Raw genomic sequence first — 15,367 nt, forward strand, 5'->3', positions numbered from 1 at the left:
GGTCTGCACTGGAGCCAGGAAGCGACGCTCAGGAGAACCAGAGCGCCCCCGGAAGGTACCACAGCCATCCTCAGCAACAGTGAAGTCCCGAGCTCCTCTGATGATCAGGATGGCCGAGTTCCCATCAGGGAAGCCAATGCGACACGCTTCTCCAGGAGATGGAGTAGTGCACCATCTTCGCCTCCAGAGCCAGGAAGCGATGCTCACAGTGAGGACCAGAGCTCCCCCAAAGTGAACCAAAGCCATTCTCAGTGCCCGCAACGTCCCGACCTCCTCAGAGGATGAAAACAGCCTCAGGAAAGCCAGCATGATGAGCTCCTTCAAGTCAACCAACAGCTCCTTACAGCTTCCACCAGCTCCGGACAGCCTCACTTCTTCTCCAGGTCTGCCTCTTATGCTGCTGGCAACAGTCCGCAGGTGGGCTCCCACACCCAGCACCACGCTTACTCTGCTCAGCTGGGGGTTAAGCTGACCACCAGTTATCAATCCACTACAACTAGGAACTTCGAAATGATCAACAAATAGGGAACATACTGAGCGTTTCCTTCCCGAGCCATCTGAGATTAAGTTGCAGAAATCATGGCCCTTGACCCCTAAGTACTGCAGGGTGTATGGGCATTTCTCCTGCTCAACCACACTTCGAGGATCCAACTCAGAATCGTACACGGATCCTGTGCTAATATCCACCTTTCAGCCCAGAGTCGTATTTTGCCAACTGCAATAATTTCCACGAAACACCTGCTCTGGTTCCTGCCCCTTCCTGGCCGTGGCCTGGGGAGGTGTTTGGGTGGAGAGTAGGGTGTGGCCTTCTGCTGGGAGTGGCTTGATCCTCAGAGCGAGCGCCTTTTGCCTCTTGCTAGGTGTCACCCTTCGCTATATAGGATACAGCACAAAGGCCCTGGCCAGACACAGCAGCTGTGACCTTGGACTTCCCAGCCTCCGGAACCACGAGCTAAGTAAACTCTTCGTTATAAATTATGCGTCCGCGGTATTCTGTTTTAGCAACAGAAAACAGACTAAGCAAGGACATCACTCCTAGCAGTATTACTTTCCCCAGTCCAAGGACCCATGTGCCATTTCGCTGGCCTATCTCTTATTCCCCTTTAATTCAGAACAGTTTCTTCCCTTAATCTTAAATGATCTTGACTTTTTTGATCCTTTTTTTTTTTTTTTTTTTTTTGGTACCGGAAATTGAACTCAGGACTTTGCACTTGCCGGGCAGGCACTTGTGCCGCTGAGCTATACCTCTCGCCCCTTGACTTTTTTTTCTCTTTGGTTTTTGGAGATAGGATCTTGCTATGTAGTTCAGGCTGGCCTCAAACTCAGTGATCCTCCTGCCTCAGCCTCTAGAATGCTGGGATTATAGGCGTGCACCACCACGTCCTGCTGTGGAGCCTGACTTTTGGGAATCCGGCCCATTACTTGGTCCCTCAGTCGGTTTCTTTGTGATCCAGTTCAGAGCGCACACCTTGGCCACATAATGTCAGTCCCGCCCTTATTGGTGATGTTGACTGACCAAATGATGGAGACGATACCTGCCAGATTTCATCACTGCCAAAGCTGCTTTTTTTAGCGGGGCTCAGGACGGTACATGCCCTCCTCTTATACACAAAATGGCATTAGTCAGTGCTCTTTTATTTAGCACCCTTACACTAATCAGTATACCCTGGAAATCATTCAGCTCTCAAAGATCTGTTTCACAACCACGCAGTGCACAATGTGGTGCGTCGTGTGGACGCGCAGGAGTTCGCTCAGCCAATCCAAACGCTGGCACACCTGCCACCAGTGACCTCCTGCATACATCCAGGTTCCTGCTGGGGCAGGCGTTTCTTCAGGGAAATTTCTCAGCCCTGCAACGCGCCGGGGAAGGGGAAACGCACCGGAAGTGTGGTGAGATGCTCCCGGGCTCCCTCTGTCGGGCTGTGCCGTTCCCGCAGCAGAGCCCGCTTCCCTCCGCCTTCTTTGCAGACTGTGTCAAAAGCGGTATCTCAAAGTACCGTGCAATTCCTCTCCTATTTGGACAGAAAGAGAACACCCATCCATTCGTTTTAGGCCCGGTGTGATGTCATTTTTGTGCCGATCACGTCTTCTCCCTGTCTTTACATTGGATTCGTCATCTTTGGGTCCCTCAGTCTTTAAGGGTCACTTTAAAGATCAGTGGGACTGTTAACCCTTTACCTGGGACACGTGTTGCGTAGTATTTGCATACTGTTTTTTCCTGGCTCGTCATTACAGATAAGGGATTTACTTTCACTTGCTGCGCAACAGCGTCCGCCAAACGCCGCGAGCCCGGGGGCGGGGCGCCGGGGACCTGCGCGCCGCGCGTGCGCACTGGCCGGCGGGGCCCTGCGGAGGGGCGGAGCGGAGCCCACCGGCGGCGTCTCCCGGCCGCTCCCGCTGCGCCCCGCCTGTCCGAGGGGCCGCTGTGTGACTTGATCCCTGGCCCCCGGCCATAACTCCGTGGAGAGGCCCGAAGCCTCGGCTCGCGGCGCCCGACCCGCTTCAGCGCCCCCGAGCGGCGCCGCACCCCTCGCGCTGCGCCCCCTGGCGGGCGGCGGGCGCCTGAGCGGCGTTTTCTCTCGCGTCTCCCCGAGCTCCGCGGGTGGGGGGGGCGGCCTTCCTCGGGGTGCACCCCCCAAGGGCATTTTCCTTCTCACACCGACGGGGTGTCTAGTAGTTCGTTTCTGACACTAATTCGGGGGCCAAGCGGGACCGCACTGTCTAAGGCACAGCCAGCCAAAATGGGGTCCCCTCCCTCAGGGCTCCCCCCCGCCCCCCAGTTCTCTAGTACTAGTAAGGTAGGTCGTAGTTGTGGCTGTGGGGCCACTCCCCTCCATCGGCAGGGGCTGGGCAACCCCCGCCCTTGGTCCTAAGGCCTGCCACTTAGATAAGAGGAAGACCCCTGGCCCAGCTGGAGTCCCACGTGCCAGACCTGCTGGCAGGACCCATAACCTCTCTTCACTTGGAGCTTCTGAATAGTTTTTTTTTGTTTGTTTGTTTGTTTTTGAGACAGGGTTTCGCTATGCAGATCAGGCTGGCCTTGAGCTCACCTTGTAGCCCAGGCGGGTCTCGAATTCTGCAGTGATCCTCCTGCCTCAGCCTCCCGAGTGCTGGGATCATAGGCTCACAGGCGTGCGCCAGCACGCCCAGCGCTTGTGAATAGTTCGTGGACTGCATCTCATACATCCAATTATGAGTGCCTTTGGGGAAAGACATAGCTGACCTTAATATACGGGAATGAACCGCCCAGCCTGCCAGATGTCCAAAACGCGCAGTTCATGTTCTCTAAAATTGGGGAATGAATTCTCGGAACAACGGAGGTTAAGAGTAGGAAGAATTTATTGAGAGAAAGACAGCTTCTGTCTGGGAGGGACAGAAGAGGGCCCAGGAAGTGGGAGGCCTGCCAACTCCACTTCTCAAGGGTGTTTACTGAGCAAAGCCAGGAGGTGTAGTGGGTTTAAGGTGGGGCAGAACTATAATCAATCAATAAGATTACAAGCACGGTAGCTTAGCTAACATTGATCCAATGACAAATCATAGGGCGGCTGTGAGGTGGGACAAAACTATAGTCAACCAATAAACACACAAGTATAGTCGCTAGGGTAATATTGATTAAATGATCCAATGGGACAGCAGGTCACGTAGCAATCACGCATGGGATAGACAAGGCCTTTCCTGGAAGGGGTGGGTCAGGAGGTTTGGTCCCCACCCCAAGGCGATTGATGCCCACTTAGAATATCAGTCGCTGCTGTCCATCCCTAGGGGAAGTATGTGGGTAATTGTTTATCCTTCTTCTGGAAGCCTGGCCTTCAGTGAGTGTGCCTCCAGCCACAGTTGCCTTTTGCATTGACCTCTTGAGGGCCCAGCCCTGACTACCTGCAATATTTCTACCTAGCTTAGCTGTCTGTAACAACCTGACTCAGCACTCTGTCAATCACAGTGTCAGTCAAGCTCTGGAAGACCCATGGAAGGCACCAAAGACCCATGGAAGGCACCAAAGACCCATGGAAGGCACCAAAGACCCATGGAAGGCACCAAAGACCCATGGAAGGCACCAAAGACCCAGCGCCAGGTTTTAAATTCTTCAACCCAGCGCCTTTATCGCTGTTGGTCACCCAGGAGGACCCAGAAACCCAACTTGGACCCCATCATCCAGGATAACAGGAATATTATGGAGGGAGGACTCAGGAACAGACCCATGGAGGAGGAGATGGGGTTACCAGCCAGGAAGTTCCCTGAACCCCACAGTGAAGGTTTTTATTGGTGTTTTATTCAGTAGGCGTGATTATGTAGCCTTTGGCGATCGCAGTCAACCTCAGCCCTTCTCCCCTCCCTGAGAGCCCCTCAAGTGATTTTCTTTTTTCTTTTTTTTTTTTATCTTTTTGAGACAGGGTCTCACTATGCAGTTCAGGCTGGCCTTGAGCTCACTTGGTAGCCCAGGCTGGTCTCGAACTTGCAACAATCCTCCTGCCTCAGCCTCCTGAGTGCTGGGATTGCAGGTGTGCCCCACCATGCCCGGCTTGATTTTCTGACCAACAGGCCCAGCCTGCATCTCTCTGGAAGCTGGCCAGCCTACAGAGCAGGAACTTGGGCATGGTTGATGGTTCCATGACCAAGGGCAGACGCTCCCATTACTCAGGGGATGCGAAAGGCTTAGGGAGCTCTGGGCTAGGAGTTGGGGTCAAAAACCAAATACCACATATCTTTTGCTCCCTACCACACACCCTAAAAAACACAACTCAGACTAGTTGGGAGAAAACCATCAAACAAATCCCAGTAGAAGAACATTCTACAAAATAGTCAACCAGCCTAAAAACTGTCAGATCTGCCAAAAACAGAGCCTGAGGAACTCCCACAGTCAGGAGGAGGCAAGGCAACACCACAGTGCTGCAGGACCCAGGCCCGGGTCCCAGGGAAGAAAAGGATTTGGGGAGAAAACAGAGGACATCTAAGTGAGAGCTGTGCTGTGACATAAGTATGAAACATGTGCCGGGCATGGTGGTGCACGCCTGTAACCCCAGCACTTGGGAGGCTGAGGCAGGCAGATTGCTGCGAGTTCGAGACCAGCCTGGGGTACAAAGTGAGTTCAAGGCCAGCCTGAACTGCATAGCGAGACCCTGTCTCAAAAACAATAACAATAAAAAAAATGTACCAATAATATCAGGTACCAATACTGGCTTATTAATTGTAACAAGTGGACCATACTAATGGCAGACATAAATGAAAGCAAACTGGCATATTGGAACTCTCTTCACTCTTGTATAAGTTTTTTGTTGGGGCTGGGGATTTAGCTCAATGGCACAGTGCCTGCCTGGCAAGCAGAAGGTCATGAGTTCAGTTCCCGGTACTGGGGCAGGGGGGAGTTTTTTATATATCTACCTAAAACTATTCTAAAAACAAAGTTTACTCCTTTTTTTGGCAGTACTAGGTTTTTTTCCCCCCAGTACTGGGATTGAACCCAGGGCCCTGGACTTGCTAGGCAGGCATTGCACCACTGAGCTTACCCCCAGCCCTTTCTAAACCTTATCTTGACACGGGATCTTGCTAAATCTCTAAATTGCCCAAGTTGGCCTCAAACTTGTGATCCCCCTGCCTCAGCCTCTCAGACTACTGTGATTACTGGCATGTGCTACCATACCCAGCTAGTTCTCAAAATGATACTGACTGCAATTAGAAAATCCAGGTCAGAAATCATCACAGAAACTCCAGAAATACCGCAAGAAGAAAGGGACAGCAACAGTGAGGCCACTGAGCACATAGCTTCCAGGCCAGCCCAGGCCCAGCCCCCAGCAGTGGCAGCTCAACTCCTAGGCACCAGGGAGGTCAGGGGACGGAGCAAGCGGAAGCCTCCAGCCTCACCCTTCCGGCAGAGGCAGCCCTGACCCCTGGCCCAGCTGGCCCTGGCCGGCAGCTGGCGGGACTGATAAATATCAGGGACTGGACAGGCTGCCTTCTCAATGGAGGATGATGTACAATGACCCCACGATTGTTTCCTACGTAAGAGGTGCAGGGAAGGCTGAGGCCTGAGTTATGAGCTGAATTGCGTGCTCTTAAGAAGACATCTATTAGTCCCAAGCCCGAGTAGCTGAGAATGTGCCCTTTCTGGGAAGTAGGCCCATTGTGGTTATCATGAGTTAAGATGAGGTCGCGCTAATCCAGGGTGACTGCTGGTTTTACAAGAGCACAGCCCTGTGAAAAGAGAGACAGCGAGAGGGGCCGCATGGCGACAAGGCCGAGATGGCGGTGTGCGCCAAAGCACGGAAGAAGCAAGAAAGGCGTCTCTGCAGGGTGCTTCCTGCCAGCATCGCGGTTCCAGGCTTCCGGTCTCCAGAGCAAAGAGACAACTATATTCTGTTTTCTTAAGCCGCCAGGTTACAGACACTGACTAACACAGCCTTATTAACGTTTTCCTCTGGGGCTAATGAAGATACTCTCTACTGGAGACTTTATTTTTTGAAACAGGGTCTTGCTATGTAGTTCAGGCTTGCCTGGAACTCACTATGTAGCCCAGGCTGGCCTCAAATTCACAATGATCCTCCTGCCTGAGCCTCCCAGGTGCTGGGACTATAGGCGTGGCCATCATACAAGCTGTTTTATTTTGAGCCATTTGATCACACAACCTGCTGATACAATGATACTAAAAATGAATAAGGAGAGCATTCAGAAAGTAGATTTTCAGCCAGGCGTGGTGGCACATATGTGTAATCCCAGCACTGGGGAGGCTGAGGCAGGAGGATCATTGCAAGTTTGAGATCAGCCTGGGCTACAAAGTGAGCTGAAGTCTAGTCTGAACTGTGTAGGGAGACCCTGTCTCAAAAAAAAAAAAAAAAAAAAGGACAGATTTTCAAAAGTAAAGGACAAATTGGGTATCTGGACTGACGAGCTGAGAATCAGGAATTGAGTAGGGCACCACCAGCTATTTCGGACCAGTGCAGCATCTGGAAAAATCATCTGGAGGCAATGTGTACTTGTAGTCTAGATCCCAGGGAAGAGAGATCTCCGGATGGGGAACGCTGTGCCCTAACAGGGTAGAAATGGTGACACTGCCGCCAACGCTATTATTGGTGAAAAGAAATGCACTCTTTAGGGCGAGAGGAGACCAGTGAAAGGGCTCACGGTGCCCCAGCATAAGGGAAAGGGGGTTTTGATATCCAGAATTCCCGGATTGTCTCCCTCTCATGCAAATAAGGCATCCTGACAGCGTCCTATCACTTACTGGGCCTGACGCCAGGTATAAACTGGCCTATGGAAAAGCTAGCTTACCTTCCTGCTGTATGTAAATGAAGGATCAAGAACCATGCCTTTGGATTGGCTGTGCCCGTATGCAAATAAAGGATTGAAAAGAGCATCTTCTGATTGGCCCTGTGAACAGCACCTTATTCAAATGAAGGATTGAAAATCGCACTTTTCTGATTGGTGCCTTGTAGAGTGATGATGTCACAGGATTGAGAGCCTCTCTCCCTGCAAGTGCTACCTTGCTACCTTGCCTTAGAATCGTTTTATTTTTAAGATTAAAAGAAAAAAAAAAAGGACCAGCTGAATTCCTCCATATCAAGTGCTTAGATAAATGGTCTTGGTCTTAGAAATGATCTTGCGCTGCATGTATATCAGCTGTACTTGGTTTCAACAAATAAAATACTGCTTGTGGCTCCTTGCATTTTAGACCTTTATGCTGATCTGGAATTGGAATGTATTTTGGCATCACAATGTGTATGTCAGCTTCCCTCCAGAAATGCTCGCTGAGTTGATTCCTCCTCCATGTCTGCGCTAGCCAAGTTTGCATCTCTGTGACCCAAGAAACACAACCGCAAGGTGGAAGGGTTGTGTGGCTCACGGTTGCCGAGGTTTCAGTGCCTGCTCCACAGGCCTCATTGCTCTGGGGCCCACGGTGGGGCAGAGCCATCATGGTGGAGGCCATGGCAGAGGAAGCTGCTTGCTTCACGGCAGCCAGCAAGCAGGGAAAGCAGAGAGAGCGCCAGAGAGGGTGGGGCCAGCTAGGTGTGTGGCACAGTTCTGAATTCCAGCATTCCTCAAGAGGCTGAAGCAGGAGGATCGCTGCCCTTGAGTTTGAGGCCAGTCTGGGCTACGAAACAAGACCTGTCTCATAAAAAACCAGAATGGGGCCAGGGGTAACACGGTAGTCCCCAAGGCCATTCTCCCGTCACTGCTTAATGCCTTCCGACTCTGACCTCATAGACAGATTGACCCATAGATGAAGTAAAAGGCTGTTGATCCGATCCCTTCCATAGCACCCCCTGCACACCTGAGGCTTTCGGGAGGCAGTCAGGAGCTAAACCATAGCAGCATCCACATGTGAAAATACAGCTTTTTAAGAGTTCTTTCCTCAGCTGCAACATCTAATGCTGTTTTCTGTCCGTTCAGTGGGAACCTTTGTTTCCAGCAATGGTTTGCATGTGCTGCCCCAAATTCCTGTGTTGGAAACTTAACCCCTGTATCCCTGTGCTGAAGGTGTGTGAGGTAATGAGGGCTAAGGAAGGTCATCAGGATGGTGGCCTCGGGATACAGCTGGTGGCTCTGGAAGAAGAGGAAGAGAAGCCAGGTGTGATGGTGCATGCCTGTAATGCTTGCACCCTGGGAGGCTGAGGCAGGAGGATCACAAATTTGAGCTCAGCCTCTGTGATTTAGTGAGATCCTGTCTCAAAAAAAGACAAAAAAGGGGAGGAGCTAGGGATGTAGCTCAGTGCAAAGGCCCCAAGTTCCATCCTTAATACCATCAAAAAGAAGAAGGGCCGGGGATATAACTCAGAGGCATAAGCGCCTGCCGGGCAAGTGCAAGGTCCTGAGTTCAATTCTCAGTACCCCCCGCCCCCGCAAAAAAAGAGCAGGAGAAGGAGGGAGAGAAGTAGGAGAGACCTGCACTGACATACCCTTGGTCTGTCTGTCTGTCTGATGCACTTTGCTTTGCTACAGTACAACAAGAAGGTCCTAAGTACCATGCTCCCCTGAGAATAGGAGAGAAATAGCAGAAAACTGGAGACCAAAAATGACAGCTGCCATCAGCCTATCCTTACCTAACCTGCCATCACTATTCTCCTGCTCAGTGGCCACTCTGTAAGGCAGGTAAGGCTAGGACAGGCTGATTGAGGCTGACGTTTCTTTTTTTTTTTTTTTTTTTAATGGTTTTTCTCCGGTACCGGGAACCGAACTCACGACCTTGTGCTTGCCAGGCAGGCGCTTTGCCGCTGAGCTAAATCCCCAGCCCCCGAGGCTGACGTTTCTGATCTCTAGTTTTCAAGATGTATTATTTTCCAGATAGGTCTTATTTTTGGGGAAAGAAGCTAAGTGCTGGCAAGATGCTTTTGGACATCTCAGCCACCATAACTATGGGCTAAATAAACCTCTGTTCTTTATAAATCTCCTGGCTTCAGGTATTTTGTTATAGCAACAAAAAACAAAGACAGCTTTTTATATGGTAAATATTCCAACTTAAGTTAATAGAAATATATATATCTGGACATGGGGGTCCACAGCTGGACTCCCAACTACTTGAGAGAATAAAACAAGAGAATCATTTGAGCCCTGAAGGTCAGCGCATGCCTTTAATCCCAGCACTCTGGAGGCTGAGGCAGGAGGATCATCATGAGTTCGAGGCCAGCTTGGGCTACAAAGTGAGCTCAAGGCCACCCTGAACTGCATAGTGAGACCCTGTCTCAAAAAAAACCAAAAAAAAAAAAAAAAAGGTAATACAGCTCTGTGGTACAGCACTTGCCTAGCATGCGTGAGGCCCTGAGTTTGCTCCCCAGCACCACACAAAATATTAAAAAATAGTTGCTGCTATCATGGTTTATTTTGTTAAAGGGCTTTCTTGGGGCTTTTGGAATGGTAACTGCAGTCATCTCGGCTTAAGGAAAGCACAGACAACTAATGTATGATGTGCCCAGGGACCAGGAAAAAAATGCTGCGCAACATAGAAACGGTAGCCATCTTTGCGAGATGATTCTGGAGCTTGTTCTTCCTGTTTCCATGCCAACATGCTGAGCATGCTCAGAAAGAAGGCTTGTCAGTGCCTCCTGGGATTAAGTGTTTGGCCCAGAATCTTTTTTTTTTTTTTTTAACTATTACCTTTTAGGATTTTATTAAAACAATCACTTAAATTACAACAATCTCAAAGGGGCGTGATGGCACACACCTGTAATCCCAGCACTCAGGAGGCTGAGGCAGGAGGATAGTTGAGAGTTCGAGACCCAAGGGCACATCCTCGGGGGCACATCCCAAGGACCCCCCAAGGCCATCTCAGCCCCAGGGCAACTAGCAGAGGCTGCCACCTCCAGGGCCTGCACGGCCCAGCCCTGTCACTGAGGAACACTTAATCACTGTCACTGGTCATCAGCCTCTGGCCTTTTGAGAGAGAAAAGAGAGGGGCCGGGGGTTTAGCTCAGCGGTACCGCACCTGTCTGGCAGCGTGAGGCCCTGAGTTTGATTTCCAGCACCATCCCCCAAAAAAAGAAAAAGAAGAAAGAGAGGGAGAGGCCTGTCTCCAAGATGACAAAGGCCAGTCACTCAGAGGCGTTATATAACGCCATGGGGTGCTGCCTCGCAGGCCCAGGCAGGTAGACAAAGCACTGAGTGGTGACCGCAGGTCAGAGGGCTGCTGCAGCTGAGGGCCTCGGTCAGGACCAGGATGCATGAGCGTTCCTGGGCCCGCAGCACGGCCTCCCAGGGAGCCCTGACCTGGGCGGTGACCTCATGACCGGGTTCAGCTCCGCGGTGCTTCTGCCCAAGAGCTGTCAGCGGCACTGCAACGGCATTAGCAGGGCCAGGGCGCCAAGCTCCACGGACTTCCAGGACTTCCTCCCTCACAAGCTTTCATGCTCTGAAAATGCTCCCAGGGAAGAACAGTTAGCTCCGCTACAGCACAAGTCCCTGGAAACCGGGCACCGCTTTCATCTCTCTCTGTCTACTGGGGCTCAAGACCGCCTGAGGGTTCCCACCCTCTCCCTGTGCGGAGTGCTGGGCCCTCCTGGCTGAGTGGTTATGGCTCGCCCTCTCACCTGCCGTGGGGCCCCAGGTGCCTGCTGCAGCTCAGACACCAGCCAGCTCCCAGATTCACATACACACAGCAGTTAAATTAAAAACAAGGCCCAACGTCACTCAACGTAAACCGCCACCATCAATCTCCTATGCCCCGCAGTCACTGGGATGGCCCAGGGCTTTGTTAAATACTACACTGAGCGGGGCTTGGTGGTGCATGTCTATAATCCCAGCGCTTGGAGGCTGAGGCAGGAGGATGGGTGCAAGTTTGAGACCAGCCTGGGCTACAAAGTGAGCTCAAGGCCAGCCTGAGCTGCACAGTGAGACCCTGTCTCAAAAAAGACCAAAACAAAACAAAAAAACTACACTGAAAAAACATTTAAAAATAAAAGCACACATGTGCTGACTCTGATGTTACATGCCTATAATATCAGCACTCTGGGAGGCTGAGGCAGGAAGATCACAAGTTTGAGCCCAGCCTAGGCAGTGTAGCAACTTAGTGAGCGCTTGTCTCAAAATAAACCTGTGTTGGGCTGGGGACATAGTTCAGTGGCATAAGCACCTGCCTGGCAAGCGTAAGGTCGTGAGTTCGATCCCCAGTACTGCAAAAATAAAATAAAGTAAAATAAACCTGTGTTTCCCTGAAAATAAGACACAACTGGAAAGTAAGCGATGGTCTTTACTCTGCTGATGGCCAGTGTCATACAGAGAATTATGGCTCACTATCCTCCTGCTTGGTGGCTACTCTGGTTTTTTTTTTTTCCGGTACTGGGAATCAAACTCACAACCTCACACTTGCCAGGCAAGTGCTGCGCCACTGAGCTAAACCCCCAGCCCATTGGTGGCTACTCTGTAAGGCAGGTAAGGCAAGGATATGCTGATAGGGACTGGGATTTTTGATCTCTAATTTTCAAGGCCAATTATTTTCCAGTTAGGCCTAATTTTTTTTTTTTTTTTTTTTTTTTTTGGTTTTTCTCCGGTACCGGGAACCGAACTCACGACCTTGCACTTGCCAGGCAGGCGCTTTTGCCGCTGAGCTAAATCCCCAGCCCCTAGGCCTAATTTTTCCTGGAAAACACAGAATATATGAAGAGGGTGGTGCTGGTGATGTAGTTCAGTGTGAAAGCCCTGAATTCCATCCCCAGGACCAAAAAAGAAAAAAGCATACTTGTTTCAGGAGTATTTTCAATGAAATATCCTCCCTGGCCCTGGAGCATTATAATTATTCCGTGCATATAATATTCTCTCTTTTTTGGGTACCAGAATCGAACTCAGGACCTGGCGCTTGCTGGGGGGGGGGCGCTTGTGCCACTAAGCTATATCCCTGGTACATATGATATTCATCGACGGTATTTCACTAGCCGAGCGAATGTGTATTGTACATCTATTATGAGACCCGGCAGAGCAGAGATTCCTACTAAACCCTTGGTATCTGTTCTTCCTTCACAAAGACTTTCCAGCTTGATGCAGGCTGATGCAGAACCATCCTCCTCCTCCCAGGCCCCCCTGCTGATTAAGTGTGGCCATTTGGAGTCACAACAGGAAGTGAGCAGAGTGGGGTGTGCAGCACTGGGGGTCCTGAGGAGAGGGTGCTATAGGCCAAGTGTCTGTGTCCCTCCAAATTCATAGGTTGACTCCTAGTCCACAGTGTGTGGAGGTGACTAGTTCATGGGGATGGAGCCCTCGCAACTGGGGTTAGCGCCCTTAGAAAAGAGGACCAGGGAGCATGCGCACCTCTCCAGCTGTCACTGCGATGGCCCAGGGTCTTATTTATTTATTTATTTATTTATTTTTGTTTGTTTTTGTTTTTGTCTTTTGAGACAGGGTCTCGCTATGCAGTTCAGGCTGCCCTTGCACTCACTTTGTAGCCCAGGCTGGTCTTGAACTCGAAATGATCCTTCTGCCTCAGCCTCCTGAGTGCTGGGATTACAGGTGTGCGCCACCACGCCCAGCCCAGCCCAGGGGCTTATTTAAATGAACCCTGTGCTGGTACATCCCTGTGACTGGGGTCTCTTTAGTGGAGTCAAACTTCCTCCACAGACATGCACACACATTGTTCTGCATTCTGGGAATACAGCGTGACCAGGGGTCCACTTTATGTGGGAAGATAAATGCTTTCCACAGAAATACAATGTGTCCCTTTATTTTTTTTTTTTTTTTTTTTTTTGGTTTTTCTCCGGTACCAGGAACCGAACTCACGACCTTGCGCTTGCCAGGCAGGCGCTTTTGCCGCTGAGCTAAATCCCCAGCCCCTAATGTGTCCCTTTAAAAGAGGATTTATTGAGTGTCTATTACGTACCAGATACGGTGCTGGCAGCATAAAGCCCCAAAGGAGACATGAAGCCCTGTGCACACACGAGCGAGGTCATTAGCCCACGAGGAGTGGGCAGAGGCTGGACATGTCCACTCTCCTTGACTTTAAAGGTTAGAAGAGAATTCACGGACATTTCTAGGAGCCACAAATGCCTGGCTCACTGCTGCTTCTTACTCCTCACGTTCTCCATGCTGCTCCAGAGCCATGAAGATACTGGCGGTGAGATCGAAAAATATGGTGAATGTTTAATTTCTTTTTTTTGGTTTTTCTCCAGTACCGGGAATCAAACTCCCAACCTTGCGCTTACCGGGCAGGAGCTGTGCTGCTGAGCTAAATCCCCAGCCCTCCTTGCCACTTTCTGCAGCAGCTCTGGAGTCCTCTTTTCTGAGCGTCTTTAGCTGCGCTGTCCTGGCTGTCTCGATGTCCTGAATCGACTCAAAATGTTTCTCTTTCACAGTCATTTTGACCTTGGGGAAGAGCAGGAAGTCACACAGTATCAGATCTGGTGAATAGGGTGGATGAGGATGCAGTGTCATGCTTTTACAAACCCCCTTTCTGTCAGATGGCCCTCGGCAGCACCATTCACCGTATTTTTTATCACACCTTGTAAAAACACTCAAGAAAGAGGACTCCAGAGCTGCTTCAGGAAGCGTCAAGAATGAAAGTGTGTTCAGAGTGAGGGGGAGGATGTTTCTGTTTTGTTTTTTTGAGACAGGGTCTCACTATGCAGTTCAGGCTGGCCTTGAACTCACTATGGAGCCCAGGTTGGCCTCAAATTCACAGCAACATTCCTGCCTCAGCCTCTTGAGTGCTGCGATTACAGGCATGCAATCCCATATCTGGTTTGAATTTCAATTTACCAGAGTAAAAGGAGCAACTCAGTGTGCCCATGAGCCCCAGCTTTTACGCGGGGAGGATCAGAATGAGTTAGGGGCGTGTTCACCCCAGATGAAGAACAAGGACACACCAGAGATGGGGCGCCCCTTCCGCTGTGTGTCACTTGTTCTGCAGGGCCACGCTGGTCAGCTCTGTCCGTCCCCAGGCTACAATTTCCTCTCCACATGGCCCCTTAGAAAGCCAGTGTAGCCAGGCATGATATCAACCATCTGTAATCCCAGCACTCTGGGAGGCTGAGCCGGGAGGATCTCAATGTAGTGTTTAGCTGGGCAATTGGAAAGTCTCAAACTATGGGAAGCAAATTAACTACAAACGAGAAAAAAACAGAGAAAAGAGAAGAAAAAAGAAAGAACAGCAACAGAGTAGAGCACAGGAGCTTAGGAATCTTGCTCTTAAGAAGATTCCCCAGAAATCCTCCGACGCCATTTGTAATGCAGGACCTTCCGTTGTGTAAGCCGGTGCAGAAGGGTTCACAAGAAGAAAAACGGCAGGGACGGAGGGAAAGAGAAGAGAGCTGACATCTGAAACACCGGAAGCTGACCTTCAGACGGCACTGCATACCGCTAAGTAAGTTAGAATATGAGGAGCTCCCAAAGGAGCATGAAACACCGAAAATGCCTCAACAGCCAAAGGTTATACAGAAAAGGGTAAAAGAATCACCGAGGAAGAGACAGACCTCTCACAGTCTCGCTAAAAGATTTCCAACCTGGAGATCACATTATTTGTTTTTGCTTTCTTTTGTTTGGTACCAGGAATTGAACTCAGGACCTTACAGTTGCCAGGCAGGTGCTTATGCCACTGAGCTACATCCCCGGCCCTTGAACATCACGCTAGTAAGAAGACTGAGGAACTGAGTTCTTCTCAGACCTTATCACACGATGGTGGATTCCTCAACAGACTGGAAGAGGATGTTCATGAAATTCTTATTGGAGAAAATAAGAAACAGCTTGCAGAACAGAATGGAACAGGTAACTGTCCAGCTCATACACACAAGGAAGTGGTTCTTGAAGATGGAAGAATTGAAGACTAACGTTGGAACTTGAAAGGAAGGATACTGGGGCTGGGGATTTAGCTCAGCGGCACAGCGCCTGCCTGGCAAGCGCGAGGTCGTGAGTTCAATTCCCGGTACCGGGAAAAAAACAAACAAACAAACAAACAAAAAAC

At 50.4% G+C, this 15,367-nt stretch overlaps 1 protein-coding gene across 1 annotated transcript; it reads right to left on the bottom strand.

Annotated features, from left to right (window-relative positions):
• Positions 1-1,318: 1,318 nt before the first annotated feature.
• Positions 1,319-2,767, bottom strand: LOC102013050 (homeobox protein Hox-A4-like). Its single transcript, XM_013504651.1, has 3 exons — positions 2,179-2,767; positions 1,881-2,012; positions 1,319-1,793 (listed from the first exon to the last, which is right to left on the bottom strand). Exons 1-3 carry the CDS (start codon positions 2,643-2,645, stop codon positions 1,685-1,687), a joined length of 708 nt encoding a protein of 235 aa, XP_013360105.1. The 5' UTR covers positions 2,646-2,767; the 3' UTR covers positions 1,319-1,684.
• Between the last annotated feature and the right edge of the window lie 12,600 nt (positions 2,768-15,367).

This window comes from Chinchilla lanigera, unplaced genomic scaffold (assembly GCF_000276665.1).
Source record: "Chinchilla lanigera isolate Chin_1 unplaced genomic scaffold, ChiLan1.0 scaffold00006, whole genome shotgun sequence".
In the NCBI taxonomy this organism is placed as follows: domain Eukaryota; kingdom Metazoa; phylum Chordata; class Mammalia; order Rodentia; family Chinchillidae; genus Chinchilla; species Chinchilla lanigera.

Bases quoted from the DNA above. Each gene is read 5' to 3' on its own strand.
- LOC102013050 (XM_013504651.1), bottom strand. From the start codon at position 2,645: ATGCCCTTGGGGGGTGCACCCCGAGGAAGGCCGCCCCCCCCACCCGCG. The intron at 2,013-2,178 runs GTAAAGGGTTAA...CTGTCCAAATAG, and splicing joins CTACGCAACACGTGTCCCAG to GAGAGGAATTGCACGGTACT. The intron at 1,794-1,880 runs GTGCGTTTCCCC...GGATGTATGCAG, and splicing joins AGCATCTCACCACACTTCCG to GAGGTCACTGGTGGCAGGTG.